Source organism: Schistocerca nitens, chromosome 4 (genome assembly GCF_023898315.1).
Source record: "Schistocerca nitens isolate TAMUIC-IGC-003100 chromosome 4, iqSchNite1.1, whole genome shotgun sequence".
NCBI classification, from domain to species: Eukaryota; Metazoa; Arthropoda; class Insecta; order Orthoptera; family Acrididae; genus Schistocerca; species Schistocerca nitens.
Window position 1 is genome coordinate 332,779,824 of NC_064617.1, and position 22,364 is coordinate 332,802,187.

At 38.1% G+C, this 22,364-nt stretch overlaps 1 protein-coding gene across 1 annotated transcript in view; it reads left to right on the forward strand.

Annotated features, from left to right (window-relative positions):
- LOC126252940 (calpain-7-like) overlaps positions 1-22,126 on the forward strand; it is an 87,222-nt gene extending 65,096 nt beyond the window's left edge. Inside the window, exons 10-12 of the mRNA XM_049953942.1 lie at positions 2,194-2,402; positions 3,866-4,098; positions 17,298-22,126. Coding sequence (XP_049809899.1) covers positions 2,194-2,402; positions 3,866-4,098; positions 17,298-17,442 — 587 coding nt within the window. The 3' untranslated portion in view covers positions 17,443-22,126. The remainder of the gene's footprint in view (positions 1-2,193; positions 2,403-3,865; positions 4,099-17,297) is intronic.
- Positions 22,127-22,364: the final 238 nt, after the last annotated feature.

The window sequence follows — 22,364 nt, forward strand, 5'->3', positions numbered from 1 at the left end:
CCTCCTCTGCCCCCCCCTCGCTGGCCACCTCCTCTGCCCCCCCTCGCTGGCCACCTCCTCTGCCCCCCCTCGCTGGCCACCTCCTCTGCCCCCCCTCGCTGGCCACCTCCTCTGCCCCCCCTCGCTGGCCACCTCCTCTGCCCCCCCCTCGCTGGCCACCTCCTCTGCCCCCCCTCGCTGGCCACCTCCTCTGCCCCCCCTCGCTGGCCACCTCCTCTGCCCCCCCTCGCTGGCCACCTCCTCTGCCCCCCTCGCTGGCCACCTCCTCTGCCCCCCCTCGCTGGCCACCTCCTCTGGCCCCCCTCGCTGGCCACCTCCTCTGGCCCCCCTCGCTGGCCACCTCCTCTGGCCCCCCTCGCTGGCCACCTCCTCTGGCCCCCCTCGCTGGCCACCTCCTCTGGCCCCCCTCGCTGGCCACCTCCTCTGGCCCCCTCGCTGGCCCCCCTCGCTGGCCACCTCCTCTGCCCCCCCCTCTCTCTGCCACCCTCCTCATCCTCTTCTCCCTGTACATCTCCTCCCCTTTCTCACTGTACATCTCCTTCTCTCTCTGTACGTATCTTGTCTCTCCCCTCTCTCTTTGTACATTTCCCCTCCAACCTCTGTCTGTATGTCTCTTTCTCTCACCTATCTCTGTATATCTCCTCCTCTCACCTTTGTCTTAGAACTCTTCCTCCTGCATCTGTCTGTACATCTCCTCCTCCCCCATCTCTCTGCTCATTACCTTCTGCCCCCCCCCCCTCCGCTCGGTCCATCACCTCCTCCTCTTTCTTTCTGGCTATCTCCTCCTTGCCCTTCTGCCTGTCCATCTCTTCAGCCCGCCCCCTCCCCCCCCCTCTCTCTCTCTCTCTCCATCTCTTCACCCCCTTCTCTCTGCCCATGTCTTTTCACCCCCTCTCTACTGCCTCTCTCTTTCCATCTCCCCCTCCTCCCTCTCTCTGCCCACTTACCTATTTCACCACGTTTTCATCCCCACCCGCAACCCAATGGCAGGTGGGGATTTCTCCGTTCAAAACACTAAATTACATGTGTACCAAGTTCATTTGAAATCGATACAGTGGTTTAGTGGGAGATGTGACACACACACACATACATATATATGAATATAATAGAGGGAAACATTCCACGTGGGAAAAATATATCTAAAAACAAAGATGATGAGACTTACCAAACAAAAGCTCTGGCAGGTCGATAGACACACAAAAACAAACACAAACATACACACAAAATTCAAGCTTTCGCAACAAACGGTTGACTCATCAGGAAAGAGGGAAGGAGAGGGAAAGACAAAAGGATGTGGGTTTTAAGGGAGAGGGTAAGGAGTCATTCCAATCCCGGGAGCGGAAAGACTTACTTTAGGGGGAAAAAAGGACGGGTATACACTCGCACACATGCACACATCCATCCACACATATACAGACACAAGCAGACATATTTAAAGACAAAGAGTTTGGGCAGAGATGTCAGTCGAGGCGGAAGTGAAGAGGCAAAGATGTTGTTGAATGACAGGTGAGGTATGAGTGGCGGCAACTTGAAATTAGCGGAGATTGAGGCTTGGTGGGTAACGGGAAGAGAGGATGTATTGAAGAGCAAGTTCCCATCTCCGGAGTTCGGATAGGTTGGTGTTGGTGGGAAGTATCCAGATAACCCGGACGGTGTAACACTGTGCCAAGATGTGCTGGCCGTGCACCAAGGCATGTTTAGCCACAGGGTGATCCTCATTACCAACAAACACTGTCTGCCTGTGTCCATTCATGTGAATGGACAGTTTGTTGCTGGTCATTCCCACATAGAATGCATCACAGTGTAGGCAGGTCAGTTGGTAAATCACGTGGGTGCTTTCACACGTGGCTCTGCCTTTGATCCATCTGTATATGTGTGGATGGATATGTGTGTGTGTGTGTGCGCGAGTGTATACCCGTCCTTTTTTCCCCCTAAGGTAAGTCTTTCCACTCCCGGGATTGGAATGACTCCTTACCCTCTCCCTTAAAACCCACATCCTTTCGTCTTTCCCTCTCCTTCCCTCTTTCCTGATGAGGCAACAGTTTGTTGCGAAAGCTTGAATTTTGTGTGTATGTTTGTGTTTGTTTGTGTGTCTATCGACGTGCCAGCACTTTCGTTTGGTAAGTCACATCATCTTTGTTTTTTACACGAACAATGTAATAAAGTCAACTTTCTTTTTTGTTTTGCTTTTAGATGATCCACCTCCATTTATTGATGGTGTCCGTATAAACAGTCCTCATTATCTCTGCAAATTGGTCTTGACTGAAACCAGTGCTAAAAGATATACTTTAGTTATTTCACAATATGAGAAAATGAACACCATCTATTATACTCTGAGAGCATATGGCACTTGCCCATTTTCATTGAGGAAGATTGGTGATCCATATGAGTACACCAAACAGGTAAGTTTAAGTTCCTTTCACAACCAATTGTAAAGTTGCAGAGTCAGTTTGAGAACATTTTTCCACACAAGCAATATATCATTCCCCCCCCCCCCCCCCCCCCCCCCCAAATCCCCTTTTTCTTAGACATTACTTAGCTTTCCTTGGGCTCTTGATAATACCCACAAAGCTTGGAGCCTCAGTTAGCCACATGTATGGCTTGGGCCTCAAACCAGCCCTGCCTATACCACACTTTGATAGTGACCATTTTGAGAAATAAGAACAGTAATAAACCCTTCTTGACCTTGCAGTTGGCCTTCATGATGTATGGGATTTGATTTAATTTACTTCAACAAAACAGATAAAATATGAATATCCATATGTTTACAGGCATATTATTTATTGTGTGTGTTACAAGTACAACTTTTTGTATGTAAGTAATAACAAAATAATTTTGAAAAACAGTTGAAGAAACACTTCCATAATTTTGCTAGTCTGAGTTGTACATGAAACAGTTCTCGTATTTTGGCAATCTGTAAAAGCAAGGTGAAACAAAGCATAAAGCAAGCTAATAAAAAAAAAAAAAAAACAGGCTTGCTACCATAAGGGGAGACTTTGACCATCTTGGAAACATTTTTTGGCCTCGAATCACTCAAATAGTATTGTAAATGGTCTCAACTTCTTAGAAAATCATCATTGGATGTTTTGGATATGTGACATAACAAGTAATCAAAGTACAACTGAGGTGTGTTCTCTCACATTAAATATATTTGCTCTCTGATTACTGCCATGACACACATGAAAACATGCCTTACCACTGAACAACTAATGAGTACTCAGTGGATCTGTTGTGTATTTCCTGACAAATGGCTCACTGTATCTCTCAAACTCTCTCTATTAGTTCTTGGGCTAAATTCATTTTGTAGGGATATACTGAAAGTCTTGATGCAGGATTTTAGGAGATTTCCAGGAGAAACAGGGGTCAAATATCCATCAGATCATGCATATTTTGGTTTTCCATGTTTTCCTAATTTTTTTAATGCAAATGGCATGGTGCCAAAAGAATGAACACATCTGCCTTTCTTTCCCATCTTTGCCCAATTTGAGCTTGTGCACCCACCTCTAATGACCTAGAAATTGATGAGACTTAAATATTCCTTCCTTACTTCAGGAATAGGAGGGGTGCCCATCCAGTTTGTGGAATATACATAATGCTACATCACATTAACAAGGTTGTTCTTGAATAACCTTTTGTCAACAAAATCATGACAGTTAAATGTTAATGAATAGTCATTTGTCAGTTAATTCATAGCTGAATCATTTGTTTCTGGAAAATGGCAGTGTCATACATCATCACGAAGCAATACCCACCCATTTCTGGAATGATGATCCATCCAGATGTTAAAGTTATGTTAGTCCTATACTGTATTTGTTTGTGAGACAGCTGAAGTCTATTAATTAACTAAAATCCTCCTCTGTTTCAGGTTACTGGCAAATGGGAAGGAGTGACAGCTGGTGGTTGTGCTAATAATCGTGATACATACAATAACAATCCAATATACCAAGTAATCATTCAGGCTGCTCATAATAATACACAAATGTTGCTTGATCTCAAAGGGCCAAAACAGTATCAGATTGGTATGGATGTCATAAGTGTTGTTGTAAATGATCCAAATGCACCAACCGCCTTTAAACGAAAAGATTCTGGACCATTCAGGTACAGTTAATCATAGTTTTAAGAACTCAAGAAACTAAAACACACATTTAATTTAATGTTAAGAAAATTTGATAATCACACTAATCATCTTTTATTTATGGAATCAGTTCTGCTGTGGTGTACATGAGGCTGTGTGAGGCTGAGGGGCAACTTTCCTGGTAGCAGTGACAGATTGTTTTTTGATGTTGAAAATAGCATAGCCCCCAATTACAAAAATGCACTTTGTTCAACATTTTTCCAGATTCTGTCTCTGAAATGGAATTCGGGGAAGTCTTCAAATTATTGGATGTACATTTGCATTGTCCTCAAAATATATTGCAGCCACAAATTGCTTTATGTTTGGGAAAGGTGGAAGACAAAATCTATCAAATCTCAGGGTGGGGAGGGTATTTCAACAATTTGTATTTTGGATACCCTAACATTCCTATTGCTGAAAACTTCAGTGTTCAGGTTCATTGTTGTAAGTAAAGGCAGTTATTCGCAATCCCTGGCGAATGAGACAGGAACTGAAATTGCAAGTACCAAAGCAAAAGCTGAAATGCTGAACTCTGTTTTCATATGTTCCTTTACAAAGGAAACCCAGGAGAGCTGCCCCAACTTAATCCTCATACCACTGAAAAGATGAATGAAATAAGTATTATTGTCAGTGGCATTGAGCAACGACTGAAATCGTTAAAATCGATGTGGCATTCGCTGTGTTATTCAGTGGTTTGCATTTAACTAATTTGTAAATGAAAATGATAATGTTATTTCATTACAGTGAGTAATTACAAAATAATTTTGTCTCCCTGCTAAAGATTTGGTCAAGTTGCTAAATAAATCCAAGTTAACGTTGTGTTAAAGTGTTGTCTGTAAGTTGTGTAAGTGTCACTAAATCACAGTTCATACAAAAGATTCTATACAGCTATTGATTATGATTTAAACAGTTATCTTCAGCAAAATGATCATTAAAACAACCGAATATCAGCTGCACACAAGACTGACGTATGTTACCTGAAACAATATTCTTCGCAACTCGTGCGTAATTAATTTCGGCTCCATACATCAGCAATAAAGGTTTGTTATATTGATCGGGCTATGAGCACTATCTTTAAATAACCAATCTGATTCGAATTACTTTCATTAAAATGAGTTCGGGACCACTGGTGTATATTTATTTTTACACATTTTTATTACCTTCGGGATTTATGGCTGCAGAGTTGCGTAATTTGAATTTGCCACTGAGATAATTGTTAAGATGGCGGCAGACAATTGACAGAGACTTTCTATTGTTAGAGCAAATTTCCTTTCCTTTGATACTTTCATAAGAAACACAGATAAAAATGCAATACAAATCGCTATCATCAATGGCTGCGCTCCTTGCAGCGGAAAGAAATAATTAACAAAGATAATGCTTATTGAGAGAGGAATTAAAGTTAAACTAATTATTCATTCATATTTATAATAATAATGAACTCTATTCTGAAGTAATAACTAACAAATAATTACAATTTCTTAACAGACCTCAGTTTGATACGTGTCTTGCGTCCGCAACCTACAAAAGCCAACCAAAAAAAGGTAAAAACAAAGGAAGACAAACACAGATCATAAAATGAATTTACAATTATCATTGTCTTTGTATGATACACATCGATATGTCCAATTACATCATAAAATATTACATAAATAATTAATATTTATCATCGTTTTGTTTTATTTCATTGTTTTTCTATATGTCGGATAGATAATGTTTATAACTGTTAGAGCATAATATCCTCTTGTTGCACTGTAGCTAAAGTTTATCTCGTGGATGTTACATCGAACTAAGCTCCAGGGCCCAATAAAATCCCTGTCAGATTCTATACTGAATTTGCAGTTGAGTTAGCCCCTATTTTAACTATAATCTGTCGTAGATCCCTTGAACAAAAAACTGTTGCCCATTTATTGGAAAAAGGCACAAGTCACACCCATCTACAAGAAGGGTAGCAGAGCAGTGATCCACAAAACTACCATCCTATATCCCCGACATCGATTTGTTGTAGAATCTTAGAACATATTATGAGCCCAAACATAATGAGGTGTCTTGAACAGAGTGACCTCAATGCCAACCAGCATGGAATTTGGAAGCCATGATCACGTGAAACCTATCTTGAGCTTATCTCAAATGACATACTGAAAGCTTTGGGTCAATACAACCGAGTAGATGAAATGTTCGTTGATTTCTGAAAAGCAGTTCACTCAGGACTACACCTACACTTACTGCTGAAAGTATGATCACACGCTTATTGCTGAAAGTATGATCATGTGGGGTATCAAGTGACATTTGTGACTGGATTGAGGACTTTTTGGTAGGGAGGGCACTACGTGTTATCTGGGATGGAGAGCCATTGTCAGAGTTAGAAGTAACTTTGGGTGTGCCTCAGAGAGGTGTGTTCGGACCCTTGCTATTCATGTTGTGTATTACTGACCTTATAGACAATGTTAATTGTAACTTCAGACTTTTTGTAGATGACACAGTTATCCATAACGAAGTACCATCTGAAAGTAGCTGCATAAATATTCAGTCAGATCTGAATAAGATTTCAAAGTGGTGCAAAGATTGGCAACTTGCTCTAAATGTTCATAAATGTAAAATTTTGCACTTCATAAAATGAAAAAATGTAGTATTGTATAACTACAATATCAGTGAGTCACTGTTGGAATTGGCCAACTCATACAAATACGTGGGTGTAACACTTAGTAAGATATATGAAATGGAATGATCACATAGATTCAGTCGTGGGTAAAGCAGGTGGTAGACTACCCTTTATGGTAGAATACTGGGGAGTGAATCGGTGTACAAAAGAGATTGCTTACAGATCACTCGTGCAACTCATCCTAGAATATTGCTCAAGTGTGTTGCGCCTGTACCAGATAGGACTAAAAGGGGATATTGAACATATACACATAAGGTCAGCATGAATGGTGACAGGTTTGTGTAATCCGTGGGAGTGTGTCACAGAGATACTGAAGAAACTGAACTGTAAGACTCGTAAAGGCAGACGTAAACTATCCCGAGAAAGTCTATTTACCAAAGTTTCAAGAACCAGCTTTATATGATTAGTCTGGGTATATACTGCATCCCCCTATGTATCGTTCAGATAGGGATCTTGAGGAAAAGATTAGAATAATTACAGCATCTACAGAGGTGTTCAAACAATCAATCTTCCTGTGCTCCACATGTGAATGGAACAAGAAGAAACACTAATAACTGGTACAATGCATCTCATGGTGGTTTGCAGAGTGTAGATGTGGATATAGATTGATCTGAAAAAGGTTTTTCCAGAAGACATTGTCTGCATCTGGTTTGTACGTCGCTGCCTATTGCTCTTTAGTTCCAATGTGAAACAGAGGATCCACATATTATTGACAATAAAAATATTGGTGCAAAAAGTGGTTGGATTCTTTTTAAAGTGTTCTAAACATTGCAGAGAACTTTATTTTTGCATTTGCTGTTGGCCAGTGCACAACAGATGCAGTACCCTCTTTCTCAGGTTTATCATAGATAATTCCTCATATAAAAGTTACTACGCTCTTCCTTGGAGTCAGCTATTTTGTACATATTCAACTGCTTGTCATTCAGTACCACATGGTACACTTTTCTCAATACTTTTTTTCTGTGATTTATGTTTTGATGTTCTTTTCTATTAAAGAGAAAAAGGGACATATTGAATTCAACAGCCCATTTCTTAACTGTAAAAATGAAGATGTGACATTTCTTGTAAATGATTATCAATTTTTGCAAATCTATATTGACAATAAAATGGCTGAAAGAAAGAATGTTTTGGTGTCTTGGTATTAAATTTTATCAATTTAAACAAAAAAGTCATATTAAGATATTTTTTTTTTTTTGCAGTTTGAGTCGGCACTTTTTATTATAATGCATAATGCAACTGCAACATGTAATGACATAACAAAATTTCATTACTTTACAATGCCATCTCCCTGCCAGAATAATACTTATTCAAATTGCCCTTGTGTGTTTGTAATTATATATTTATTACTTACTTTATGCTGTGGGTATTACTTAATTCAGTGAGCCACAATCCTTGTTACTGTGCTTATGAGGGCTGTTGAAAAAGTAAGGTGACTTTTCAAATAGTGCGGGCAACGTACATTTGATTATTGATCTTTTTTTTATGTCGGTATGCCTGTCCCAAACATATTTTCACTGTTTCAAGTGTACAGCTTACTTTGTTTGTTTTTAACAGATAGAAACGTTAGACTTATTTTAGTGTGCTCGGAGATTTTTGATTATTATAAAAAAATGCAACAAATTTTGTGTGAAAAATGGAAATAAATGCTTTGAAACACTTGAAATGTTGACAGCATATGGTGAGTCTGATGTAAGTAAAAAAAAAAGTTTGCAAGTGGTACAAGCTTTTTCCAAGATGGCCGAGAAGATGCCAATGATGAACTTCGGTCTGGACACCCTAGCACATCAACAACAGATGACAAGGTCGAAGCTGTGAAGAAAATTGTTTTGGAAAATCATCGAATTACCATAAGAGAAGTTGCTGAGGATGGTGGCATATCGGTCGGCTCATGTTATGCAATTTTTTCGGATGTTTTGGGCATGAGATGTGTGTCAGCCAAGTTCATTCCCAAACGTCTCAAATTTGATCACAAGAACCGTTGCATGAGCATCGCATGACTCAGTGATGATCTTGATTTGCTCAAAAGGGTCATAACTGGTGAGGAAACATTGGTTCACGATTATGGTGTTGAAATAAAAGCCCAATCGTCCCAATGGAAACATCACGAAGAACCAAGACCGGAGAAAGCATGCCATGTTCGATCAAATGTCAAAGCTTTGCTCACTGATTTTTCTTTTTTCTTTTTTTCTTTTCTTTTCCTGTTTCTTCTTCCCCAATTACTGTGGTGTAGTGCATCATGAATTTTTGCCTCAAGGTTGTACGATCAGTAAGGAGTATTACCTTGACGTTATTCACCGCTTGCAAGAACTAATATGCAAAAAAGTCTGGAACTGTGGAAAACCAAGTCATGGCTTTTGCATCATGGCAGTGCACATGCTCAGTCATTGTTGCTTGTGAGAGATTTTTTGGCAAAAAGCAACATGACAATCATGCCTCAGCCACCAAATTCACCAGATTTGGCCCCCTGCAACTTTTTCCTGTTCCAAAAACTGAAGAGACCTATGAAAGGATGAAGATTTTCAACGACTGGGGAAATAAAAACTGCATTGTTGGAAGTTCTCAAGGCTCTACCGAAAACTGCTTATAAGAAGTGTTTCGAGGATTGGAAGAAGCATTGGCACAAGTGTTAAATAAATAAATAAATATTTTTTCATATAGTCACCCTACTTTTTGAACACATTAAGTCTTCAAGGAATGTAGGCCAACATTTACAAGATATGAGCAGTGGTTGGCAAATATGTGCAGCTGTCACCAATTTTTTTGTATGGCTTTGTCATTATAGTACAGTGTTTATTTGAGTACTTTATTTAGATCAGTGAAGCTTTGTATAGTAACAGTACAATGAAACTTGAACCATCCAGGCTCACATCTAAGACTGGCTCTCAGCTACAGGAAGCCACTAGTCATGCATTGTTAAGAGGAGAATCTTTCCAAAGTTTGGAATGAAAAGGAGGGATATAATAGTAAGATAAAACACATTGTCAGTATGAGAATTGTGTATATGACACAACTGGAAGTGGACCACTGGCAAAATGCAGTTATCTGCGATCAAGTCATGGAGTGATACTCAAGTTTTACCTATCATTATGTCAATACATTTCCAGTTACAAGACTTCAGCCCATTGCTAACCTTATCTTGTAATTATTTTCCTTATGTTCATTGTACCCCACATAATTCGAAGTATCCACAGTTATGTGTGTGATGGTCCAAAATTCCTTTTATATAGATGTTATTCATTCAGAGTATGCCATTTCATTAATGTGTCACACAGGCCTATTATTGTGTGCACTTACGCAAGTTAACTATGCAGATTGATGGTGCTGTAAAAACAAGTGCAATAGGTAAATGTTCTCCAGTCTTATTATAGTGTAGATTGTGCTCCAATCATAAGAACTAAAAGCGCATCAAACAATGTTGTTTACTTCACAATTTTTATCTCTGTGGGAAATCTTGCCTTCCACATTTCTCCTCCATTCCTGACACTGCTGCACTTTAATAATAGATCTGGGAAAAATCTTTAGTGGTCAAGAAAACTGCCATAAGGCGTAGATGCATCTCCATGAATAATTTTCGTAAACCTAAGGATGTAAGAGGTTTCTCCATAACATTCTCCTTGCATTATTCCATACATGAAGGATGCACCAAGTGGGATTATCCAGTAATTATAAATGCTGGGCTTACATTCTGAAGTACTGATGTTCAAAGTTTCATCTGTTCGTAAGGATTTAGGTTTTCTGTTACCTCTTCAGTTGAACTTTGGAATAGTTCCTTTGCTAAGACTGTGGCTGATTCTTTTCTCCCTATTCCTCCCAATGAGCTAATTCTCCATCTCAAATGACTTAAAAATCAATCATACACTAAGCTGTAATATTCTTCCCTTCCAAAATATGATCTACATCTTTGATCATAGTAGTGGCTGTTTTTCATGGTTGTGGATATTATTTTAACAGAATGATAAATGATATAAGGAGAGATTTATCTGAGGTTTATTGAAAATCGGGAGTTGGCTAACACACGGAATTGAAGCAGATAAGATGTGTACCAAGGTGCTTGAGCACAAAACTTCCAATTCTCAAAACCTTCAAGCTATTAAATTTTTGCTATGTAAGCCTCAGTAGTTTTCTTGAGTGATATTCGCAGGGTGAAAAAAAAAGAAAACATTTCAGGGGCTCATCTGTAAATTTATTGATAATCTGAGTTTTTTAGATTCATTTAACACTGTCAGTCCCTTTAAAACAAATATAAATTCAAAAATTCCAGCAGCATGTTAAAACAAATTTTACTGTCCTTTCCAATGATGTGCATACTACAGTAAATCATCGAAGTGATGGTATCATTCACTAAACCTGTTTAGTGATTTTCTGCTTTCAGATGGTGCACTGCCACATCACTCTTCTTCAATTATGATATACTAGTACATGACGTAATTGCAAAATCATGTTGTAAATCAATGATGATAATATCATCTTTAAGTGTAGTAGGGAAGTTCTGCTAGAAAGTAAATACTTTAGAAGTAAAGGTGAGAGACACACACAAAAAAGAAAGAAAACTTGCTAGCTTTTGGAGTAAATCTTTTCTCAAGCTAGAGCACGCAGGGTGTGCTTACACACAAACACCCCCCCCCCCTACACACACACACACACACACACACACACACACACAGCACCAACTGGACGCAGTTGTGCTGTGTTGATTGCTGTCGTGTTGATTTTGTAGTGGATAGTGCATTGCAGTAGAAAGCTGTCTGAAGCATACCCAACTGTGAGAACTTCCCTTACACTGTAACGACTATTGGGGAGCCTTTCACCATGATATGTGTCCAGGGTCCATTTAATTTGTGAACTGTGTGCCCGTACATCTCCTTCACATCAATCTTCCTGGCCATCTATTCTCTGTCTCTGTCTGTCTCCCCCCCCCCCCCCCCCCCGCCCTCTATGCAACAATTCTTCCTTCCCCCTCTCTGTCCATCCCCTCCTCCCCCTCTCTCTTACCAACTCCTCCACTTCCTCCTCCTCCTCCTCTCTCTGTCCATCTCCCCCTGCCTCTTTTAACAGATAATCTCCTTCTCCCCACACTCTCCATGTCCATATCCTACTCCTTCTTCTATGTGTGTCCATTTCTTCCTCCCCCTTTCTGTGCCATCTCCTCCCCCACCTTTCTCTGTCCATCTTGTCCTTCTGTCTCACACGAACCATCTCCTCCTGCCCCCTCTCTCTGTTCAGCCATGCAACACATGACAATACTAGTGGCAAAACGTGCCTGTCATGCAGGGCAGCCTAGACGTCAGGAGTTGAAAAACCTTTTCATCCTTATGTCTTCTCCTATAGGAGCTAGGAGGTTCTAACCCTCATAATGCTGATTCTTATGTAGCAAGCAGATGTGTACCAAATGCGGTTGAAATCGACGCAGTGATTTAGTAGATACTGGTCTCACACACACACACACACACACACACACACACACACACACACACACACACACACACTATTTTATATATACGAGGGTGGTTTGATAAGTCTGGTAAATTTCCATAAAACAATGGAAATTTTTGTTGTGCTTTCTGGTTGGTAAGCTTGATTATTGCAAGAATCATATAAAGAATTTCAATAACGTACAGCATACATTTCATTCTCAGTGGCCATCTGAATTGGTCCATGTGTTGCCTGCGATTGAAAACGGAGAAAACTGAGTTTCATTTTGTTATTAAACATTTTCATTTGAAGGATTGGACTGCTGCACAAATCAAAAGAGATATGGATAAAGTTCATGTGGACTATGTAGCATTCTTGAGACCATTTACTTTTGGATTAATGAATTTAAATGGGGCCCAGCTGTCAATTGATATCACCACAAAGGAAACCATTGCATAACCCATGATACAGTAATGCGAGATTGCTGAATGAAAAGGCAACCCAACTGAGTGAGGGCATAATATCCTGCATGGAGAACTACCCTGAAGAAGCTGTGTGCGAGGTGGGTGCCACAATTTCAAAGTCAATCAAAAGCGCATCTGTTACAACATTTCAACAATATGTCTGGTGATGTTTAATCACAATCTCCAAGACTTTTTATGCTGATTTGTGGCTGTTGATGAAATCTGGACTCATCATTACACACCAGAGTCAAGACAGCAGTCAAAACAATCTACAAAGGCTAGTGAAAGTGCTCTGAAGAAAGTAAAGGCCATTATGTGAGCTGTTAAGGTGAGGGCCAATGCTATTTTTGGGTTTCCCAAGAAATAATCATCATAGATTGCTAAAGTTTGCATCATGTAGGAAGGCAGCCCAATTTTCAGCTCTTCTGTGCATCCCCCTCCTCTAGCCACTGGCAGCCAATAATATTCATTCTCTTTCCGAACAGCTAGCAGTGATTTACAGCTAGTGAGTGAGAATCTCTCACCTGCATGCTGCACTGTTGCTGTACCACACGACAACCAAATTATTCGTTCAACTGTCAGTTCTTTTTTTTCTTGCAGCAGTATAGCTGTGAATGTGTGTCTATAAATGTTTAAGGACAATTAAAAAAAAGTCAGGTGATGGTAATAAACTGAAGTGCTTAACAAGCAGGCGAGGGGTATTATTTACTGAGTTTATAACTTTTTCAAATGTGAATTTGAAAGCAGGTCTCCTACTGTTGACATTTGAAGACATAAGAATGGACTCCGGAACCATGTAGTGTCAGCAAGAGAACTGTGAAGAGAATCATAAAACGAAAGTGTCATAGCTGTAGGAACTGTAGAAAAATTTGGTTTCGTATCGCCTGGAAAGCATCGAAATCGCAAGCAACCTGTTACACAAATGGATGGTTTTAACAATGATGTTTTAAAGTGCTCCATGTGAATGATGAATGCCCAACATCACAAAAACGTGTTACAGCTATACAGGAGAAAATTGGCTGTAGCGGTAAGCGCTTCATCAATGTAATGAATTTTAAAAGACATTGGTTCCAGATAGAAGAGAGTTTTTAGTTCAAAGAAGTGACATAGGTGCAGCACGAACTACATGCCACATAAAGATTCACGATACAAGAGGAGGAGGTAGTTCAACAGTGTATTAGCTTGATGAAGCGTGGATCAATTGGAATCATTCCAGGAAGATCTGCTGGAAAATGAGTGATGGTACTGGCGGTTTTAATGTTCTCATAGAAATAGGTTCTTGGATAATTATTCTGCTTGCTGACTCTTCTTCTGGTTTTGTTTCTGAAAATAAACTTGTACTTATGTGTAAGAAAAACAGCAGTGACTACTATTCGGATATGAACACTGTCAGTTTTGTGACTTGATTCACAATTCTTGTCATACCCTGCTTCGAAGTTGGTCAATGACAGTTATAATTCAGCTATTGCTGACAAAACAGCAGGTACAAACACCAGAAAAACACATATTTTTCCCTGGCTTAGAAATAAAAATATTAAGTACAGTATGAACCAGACTCGTGCCGATATCATTCAGCTCTTTAATTTATACAAAGTCAACAGAACGTACAAACTTGACTTCCTCACACGTAAATGGGGTCACACAGTTTTGCGGTTACCCATGTGTCACTGTCAGTTTAGCCCCATGGAATTAATTTGGGCAAAGGGTTAAGGCTATGTTGGAGAAAAAACAAAACATTCAAGATAAAACCTACTGAATCGCTTGTGCACGGACACAGTCTGTGCGGCATGCTGAAAAGCTTCAGAAAAAGAATTTGACAGGGAAATGATGATAGATGTAAGCCTTGATCCTATCATCATAAATTTACAATCAGATTGTTTGGAAACAAACTCAGATAGAAATGACGATGGTAATTATGATGCAGACTTTGGAACAAAGTAATAATATATCTTAGTTTTAAAGACTCATGACTTGCCAAAGGTGTTTGTCAACATATCAGTTGCATACATAATAATGAGAACTTCGTAGACTTTTTGATTAAGACTTTGTATCCTTTTAATTATTTATAATGCTCAGCGTATCACCCAAGTTAAACTTCTCCCACCATGCTGTACACTCAAACAACATGCGAGAATGCAGCTGGATAAATTCGTCAGAAGCCTCATATTTCCACCTGTAAACCCCTATCATTTTCAAGGCATGAACTGGATAAGGCCCTGAAATGACAGTAACTGTTGCTTGTCAAGATATCGGTGATTTTTGATGTTATCGGTCAGCATTCCCTAGAGTTATTCACAGACGATGGTTAATTTTTTCACACACACATGCATAAACCTTACACATTTTAAAAAATTCTATTGAGTAAAAGCAGTTGTCAAGCAAATATAATGATTTTGGTTTGTGCTTGAAGTTAATTTTGTTGTGTATTAAATTTTTACTTATAACACAGGTCAAATCACAATAAATAATAATTACTGCAAGCAGTTTCAATGATCTTGTCATTGGACAATCGTCATTTTGAAAAAAATGTTCTTCACGTATTCACTAAGCTGTGTCAGCTGTTCTCGCCTTCCAACGTCACGCAGAGTAAATCTGTGTAGCAATGGATGCAACACCGTCAAGACGTGAATTAATATTTCTCTCATGATGATTGATCGAAACTGGTTTTAATATTTCTTATTCCCCTCATAGATTTGAATGTATATACGATGGATAGTAGACAAATGAGCCCGACTGTTGTCAGCAGCAGCTCAATTTGGCAGTGTGGACTTTGTTTGCCCACACTCTGCTACCTCGCATGCACCATTCTCATCCCCACATGCTCCCTTTCTGCTCTGCCTCCATGCACAGAATTACCGTCCTACGGAACACGGACCATAGTGCGGTTGGACCATGTTATGCTTTGTTGGTGGATTGTTTGAAACTTCTGTTGGCTGAAAAAAGATCAAGGTTGACATACAAAAAAGTGCTCTTTTACCAGGATAATGCACCGTCCCAAATATCATAGATAACAATGATGAAAGCACATGAGTAGGGCCTCGAATTGGTTCCTCAACCATGTATTCACGAGGCTCAGTCCCAAGTGACCTCTTCCTGTTTCCTAAATTGATACTTTACCTTTCTGGGAAGAAATTTTTATCAAATGAGGAACTGATAGTGGCTATCAACGAGTATTTTTCAAAGTTTGACAGAAACTATTTTTATGATGGGATGAAAAAGCTGGAGGATCACTAGGCTTTACCAGACTTACCAAACTACTCTTGTATACTAGCCTTTCCCCTGTATCTTGGCCTGCGTACGTGTTCAACACATATATTGCAGACATCTCCTCCTCCACTCTCCCTCTGTTTATGTCATCCTCAGCCTGTCTCTCTGTGCAGGAGATGTGGAATTTTATTCATTCCAATCTGTCCATCTCACTCTTCCCTCTATATGATTGTCTTATCTTCATTCTGTCTGTCCATGTCCTCCTCCCCATCTTTCTGTCCATCCCTTCCTCCCTCTTCTCTCTCTGTTCGACTCCTTTCCCCCTCTCTGTGTCCATCCCTTCCTCCTCCCCTCCTTTTCTGCCAGTCTCCTCCTCCCCAGCCTCTGTCAATCTCCTCCTCCCTATCTCCATGACATCTCATCCTCCCCCTGTTTAATTATCCATCTCCTCCTGCCCCTCTGCCTGCTGTGCCTGTGTAGCCCCTGCAAAGCATGTCAGTACTACCCACACAACACGCCTGTCCTGCACGGCAACATACGCGTCAAAGGTTGAGAACACTTTCGTGCCCTTGTCTTCTCCCCTATGGGAGCTAGGAGGTTCTACCCTCACAGTGCTGATCCTCATTTCTGATTCTGTGTAACATATTATTTGATGAGTAGATTGATAATATCAAATAATGTGTTGCACAGACTCTGACTTATTCACATATTCTACACAGTAATGTAATCTATGTAAATAAGTGTTGTAAATTGCTTGTTGTCTAGTTATGCTTTGCTACATTTACATGTTTGTGACAAGTATGGTATTTTTTCATAAATGAAAACATGTTTAATATTTTTAACTTATTCCCTAATCACGAGGACCATTTCACTTAAAGTCTGTGGAAGGAATAATTTCATCTCTTTCTATGTTTAACATATTTATTTCTTTGTTATGTTTTACATTACTGAGGCTCTCCTTAGTATGAATCTATGGAATAAAAGTATATCCAATCTAATCTAAAATTAAATTAAATTAAATTAAATTAAATTTAAGAAGTAGGTATAAAATATACGATAAACGTGGGTTCTTTTACTGAAGAGAGAAGATAAGTTGTTAATAAACTCAAAGACAATCAAGTAATATTAATTGTGAATGTATTATAACATTTATTTCTTGTTCCATTTGGATATTGTTACACGATTTGTTGACTGATCATAATAAAGTGATAAATATATAGCAAAAATTGGGTTGAAATGTAAGAATGTATTATTAACATGGAAATAAGTTAATCCGGTTAATATGCTCCATTATTTAACATACCCAGCCATCATTTTCAAAAGCCAATGTGTATAATTAATTATTATATGTCGTTTATGAGTTGTTTTCAAGGTAGATAGTAATCATCTTGTGTAGAATTCTGTATTAGAGTGCTGACAGTGTTTTTTTTTCCCCCTCCAGATCGGGATTTGTGGTGCTTGACTTACAAGATGTTCCTGCTGGCACATACAATATTATTCCAGCCACCTTCTTGTCTAGGCAGGAAGGACCATTCTTTCTCACTGTGAAATCTTCTTCACCTTTTAAACTGTCACACTTACAGTGAAAAAGAAACATTTGCTGTCCCTTCTGATACTATGCACAAATCCAGTTTGCATTTAAATTTTTAACTCACATTAGTGCAGCAGATATTATTTTTAACAGATGATTTATACTCTGGCAGCTTAACATAAAAATAACCTTTTACGACTGCTTAGTAATTCTGTATTTTCATGATCATTAACAACAATTAAAAGAAAAGAAGACACACAGTCTCTCATGTGTGAATTTGATAATAGTACAAACTGTTGTGTATATCTTTTTGTTTTGGAGTGACATCTAGAAACATTTTCATATTTGGAAGTAATAAGCCTGTATGCAACTCTGTTGCATACTTCATATTGGATAACATGAATTTCCTTTGTTTTGTGATTTCAGAATGTTGATTCATATCTGTAAGTATCTGCTACATGTTTCAATTTTATCTTAGTTTTGATGTTTCTTTGTTGGAACAGATTCACAGGTACTTTCAAGTGCAAAAAAGTGCCAATATTCTTGCCTGTCATTTGGTTGATACAAAAAGCATTATTATTTTAACTGATCCTGATAACTGAAAGCAATTTCTTAAGGTGTTTGTTGTACTTATTTTTAATGCACACTGTACAACTCCATAGTGAGTTTTGTTGGGAAGGTGGCATCCACCAGAAAAGCCAACTGTTGTCTGGATTAAGCTGGTATGCTACAAGAAACCGAAGTGGCAAGCATTTTTTATTCTTATTATGAGATGTTACAAACAGTTGATTGTTTTCGTTTATGTACTAGCAGCATACTATCAAGAATGTATACAAACTTATTTTTCATTCTGAGGTTTCTCTGCGCCCCTTGAATCTTATCTGTTCCCCCTTCGAGAACATTTTAATATGTGCACAAACAATATCCACTGTTACTTTACTGTATTACTCATTGTAACTTTTGTATTTTGCTGTACAATGTGTAATCACATTATGGTCATGAATATACATGGACAATCCTTGGATTTCTTTTCTGTACATACTTTAAAATTGTTTTCAGAACATTTTTATATTATGGTGACACCGATTCCTCCAAAGTTATAAGTAATGCTCAGAGTAATTTAGTTTACTTGATGTACAGTATTTATAATGTCAAATGCACTGTGGAATTTTCCTTCAGAATTTAAAAAAAATATCATTTGTCATTTAGTTGACAGTGCTGATGATTTGAGTGAATGTATCAATTATGTGTAAAATGTGAAATGCTGTGAATGTCTACAGCTTATGAGTCATCATTTCATTTGCCATAATATAGGGATTTTGTTGCACTTTCTTTCCTCACCAAATGTTTTTAGTGGGGTTTGTCTGTATTAGTGTACTACCTTATGTGTTCTTACATAAAAATTCCTAATTATTGTTTCATTTTTTGTTTAAATGATTGAAACTAAAAAAAAAAACTTAAAAACAACTATGCAGCATTTGTAGATGTTCAGTGTACAGGCTGCTTATGAATGAATTACTTTTATGATTGCATTTCACAAGAAGTCAACTGTGTACTCTAAAGTCAGCATCAAACACTTAACTTAAGAAGAGAAAGTGTGGTACTGTTGCCAGGAAAAAGGAAACCAGAAAGAGAGAGAGAATTCCCTTTATGTGCATTGCATTCATTTTTGTTTCTATTATCAAAAGATTCTTACATAATACATGTCGTGTGTGTGTGTGTGTGTGTGTGTGTGTGTGTGTGTGTGTGTGTGTGTGTGTGTGTGTGTGTGTGTGTGTGTGTGTGTGTTTTGGTGGAATAACCATCGAATATTTTAGTGTCCTTGGTCAGGAGATAAAAGGCAATATTTCAAAGAAAGATAGAGGAGTATAGTTCTGTTAAGGGTTACCATCTATTTTTATTTCTATACTTATTTGACTTTCGTTTCAGCTTTTATTACCCTTGTTCATCCACATTGTTTAACACAGTATTGTTAGGAATTGTGTTTCGGGGATAAAATAAGAGTATAAGAAAACAATGGGAGGTACTTTCTCTGTGTTTGTCAGTCCTTCACACAGTGTTCTATTTTTCTCATTTGTCTGATATTGTAAGCTCATATAGGCAAGAAATTTCTGTAACATTATTACATTTCACTAATTCATAAAATTAGTGAGATTTAAAAAATCAATTTTGTCTCAGCGTAACTGAAAAAGTAATGTTGGAACCACATGAGGTAGAAGAGAAGACTGAATCTCAAGCTTAAAAAAGATAAATGAGGAAGGATATCTTCAGTACTTGTCTGTCTTCTGGCCTTACTTTCTAAGTGACTTGTTCAGTATTAACCTATGTCACTTCTGTGTGTCTCTTCACACACAGTGTGAGATGTATTCGTGTTTCAATGAATAAGAAACCCCCTAATGTAAAAGGCTGCTAAGTAACTTGTTGTGGCATTTCACAAGTGTTACAAAATGTGATAGGTGTGATCATTTTAATGAACACTAAGTAATACTCCCTGAATAGGTGACAGACCAGATGGCAGTACCACATTCAGTGATATAGAAAACAGTGTATTAAAATTCACCAATTCTTTTTGGACTCAGAAACAGAAATATTTCTACTTGTTTTATAACTTGGAATGTAATACGTTACAAAACTTAAAAAGTGAAATTGTGCTCATTGAAGACTTAAGAGAGGAGGCAGAGGAGATATTTACACAGTAAAATTGCAGAACTTTGAGTTACGGAAAATCACATTCTCTGAATGCACATTTGGTTACATTTCATTGTTCTTCCTCACTTGAGGCAGAGTGATGTGATGCAGTGGTAAGATACTAGAGCCTCAACTGAAGGATCGCAGTTCAAATCCCTATCCGGCCTGCTAGCTGTACGTTTTCTATGCTTTTCATAAATTGCTTAATCTAATGCTAAGGTGGTTCCTTAGAAAAGGATGTGCTCCATTTTCCACCTTATCCTTCCCTAACCTCAATTAGAGCTCAGTCTCTGATGACCTTGTTGTCACAGGGGTGTTAAACAATAATCATTCTTCCTTACTCATATTACTTCAGAATACTTCTGACATTGTGACACTGAATCATGAACGTCCATTTCTTCAAAAATATAACGTGACTGTCATCTCCGCAACAGGTGTAGTCTAGTGCAGCTGTGCTACAATGTAAATAGTACAGTCTGTGATAGGTCCCTTACAATTAAAATCTGCAGATTATTCTGAAAACATGTTCCAAAATTTCACACTTGAATCCAAAGATTCTTAACAAATTGCTTTTCCTCAGCTATTCCTTTTGTTGCAAGTATTAAATTCCCTATCAAATACATGACAAGGCTGGCTGATTGACACATCAGTTTGTTGCCCACAAAATTCTATTGCACGTTAAAGACATCAGCTGTTTCCTGAGGTTATCCATTACTGATCTTGTCTCCTTCCCAAAAAATACATAAATTACGTGTCTACTGATAGGCACCTACCTCCTATGACCACATTCGTAATCACTCCTGTAAATTAATTCCCTCTGAAACATCCTGTAACGGGAACCCATACAAGTTGTCAGAGGAAATGATAGTGTTAAGAGTAGCATGGCATCCCCTTATGCTAAAATTTTGTTGATTTGTTCTAAGCAATTTTTGTGAAGTATTGGGATAGCCATTTGTCAGCTCTCAGTCTCCACTATGTGGATTCATAATCAGTCAGGACTTAAACTACCTGCAGTCGTTTAAGTTGTGTAAAGATAAGTTACCCATTCTAGCCTCCATTCACCTCTTAAGAGCAATTAAACTAACCAGGAAACAGCAACATATGTAACTTTTACATATTGCCAATGACTTATATTTTAAAAATTATTTTAATGGGATTGGATATGTGATTGGAGATGTGTCTGGTAAGTAATAATTTATAATTGCCTCACATCCCACAATGAACAATTACACCCTCAAGGAGATTTTTTTCCCTCTTTCCTGGTTTAAAAAAATGGTTAGTTAACAGTACATTTATTTCTACCAGTATATCTTTTCATGGACTGGATTTTTTTATGGTTGATGTTTTTGAGACTGATTAATAGAAAATAAATTTCTGTTTGTACAGGCAAGATGGCAATTTCAGTTTCATGTTGAATAAATAAATGTGTGATCTTGTCATCCATGTCTGGTTCAGTGACCTGTAGTCTTACTAGAAGTGCTTGCTGCCTAGACACTAATCCTATTGTTGTTGGAGTAAGTGTTTCTCATTTTTGCAAGATTGTTGCAGCTCTGACTACTACTAGGTTTGATGTTGGCATATTACGCACGCCTGGGCACTTGGAGAAGTATCTTACATATTTTTATTGTGAAATTGCAGTCAATCTGTATCAGGAGAATAAACAGGTTTGTTTGAATTATGTGTATAATAGCTTTGAACAAAATTTTAACTTTTTATGTTTGCCTTTACCTACCATTTTAATCATTTTGAATAATATCTTATCGGTAGTAATTTATGATATAACATTGTTACTGCTCATACAGAAAAATATAATTGTATGATGGCTGTGAACATAGTAGTTTGTAATTCTTGTAATGTAATAAAAACCTTTAAACTATTACATTATTGTTACAATATGTTGCTCAGCAGACTGTTTGTTAGTATTTATTTTATGGAATTAACTTTAAATATTTGTTATAGCAGAGAAATGTCTCTATGATTCAAATCTAAACTATTTTTTTACATTCGTGCAGAATATTGATTGAAAATGAAATACAAACCTTTTAAGTTTATTTGAAATTTGTTTATTTATTGCATGTTCCTTTCCCTACAAATTGTTAAGTATCTGGACATTTCTTCTGATAGAAGAAATTGGAAAACACCTACACTTTACATAACACACTCAAAAGCCACTTCACAGTCCATATCTGAGGCCATAATAAATAATTCAGATGTCCTCATATTCTGTTCTAATTTCATCATAGTTCATTTTCACACTTTTTTTTACTTGAAATTATTTTGCTTGTGGAA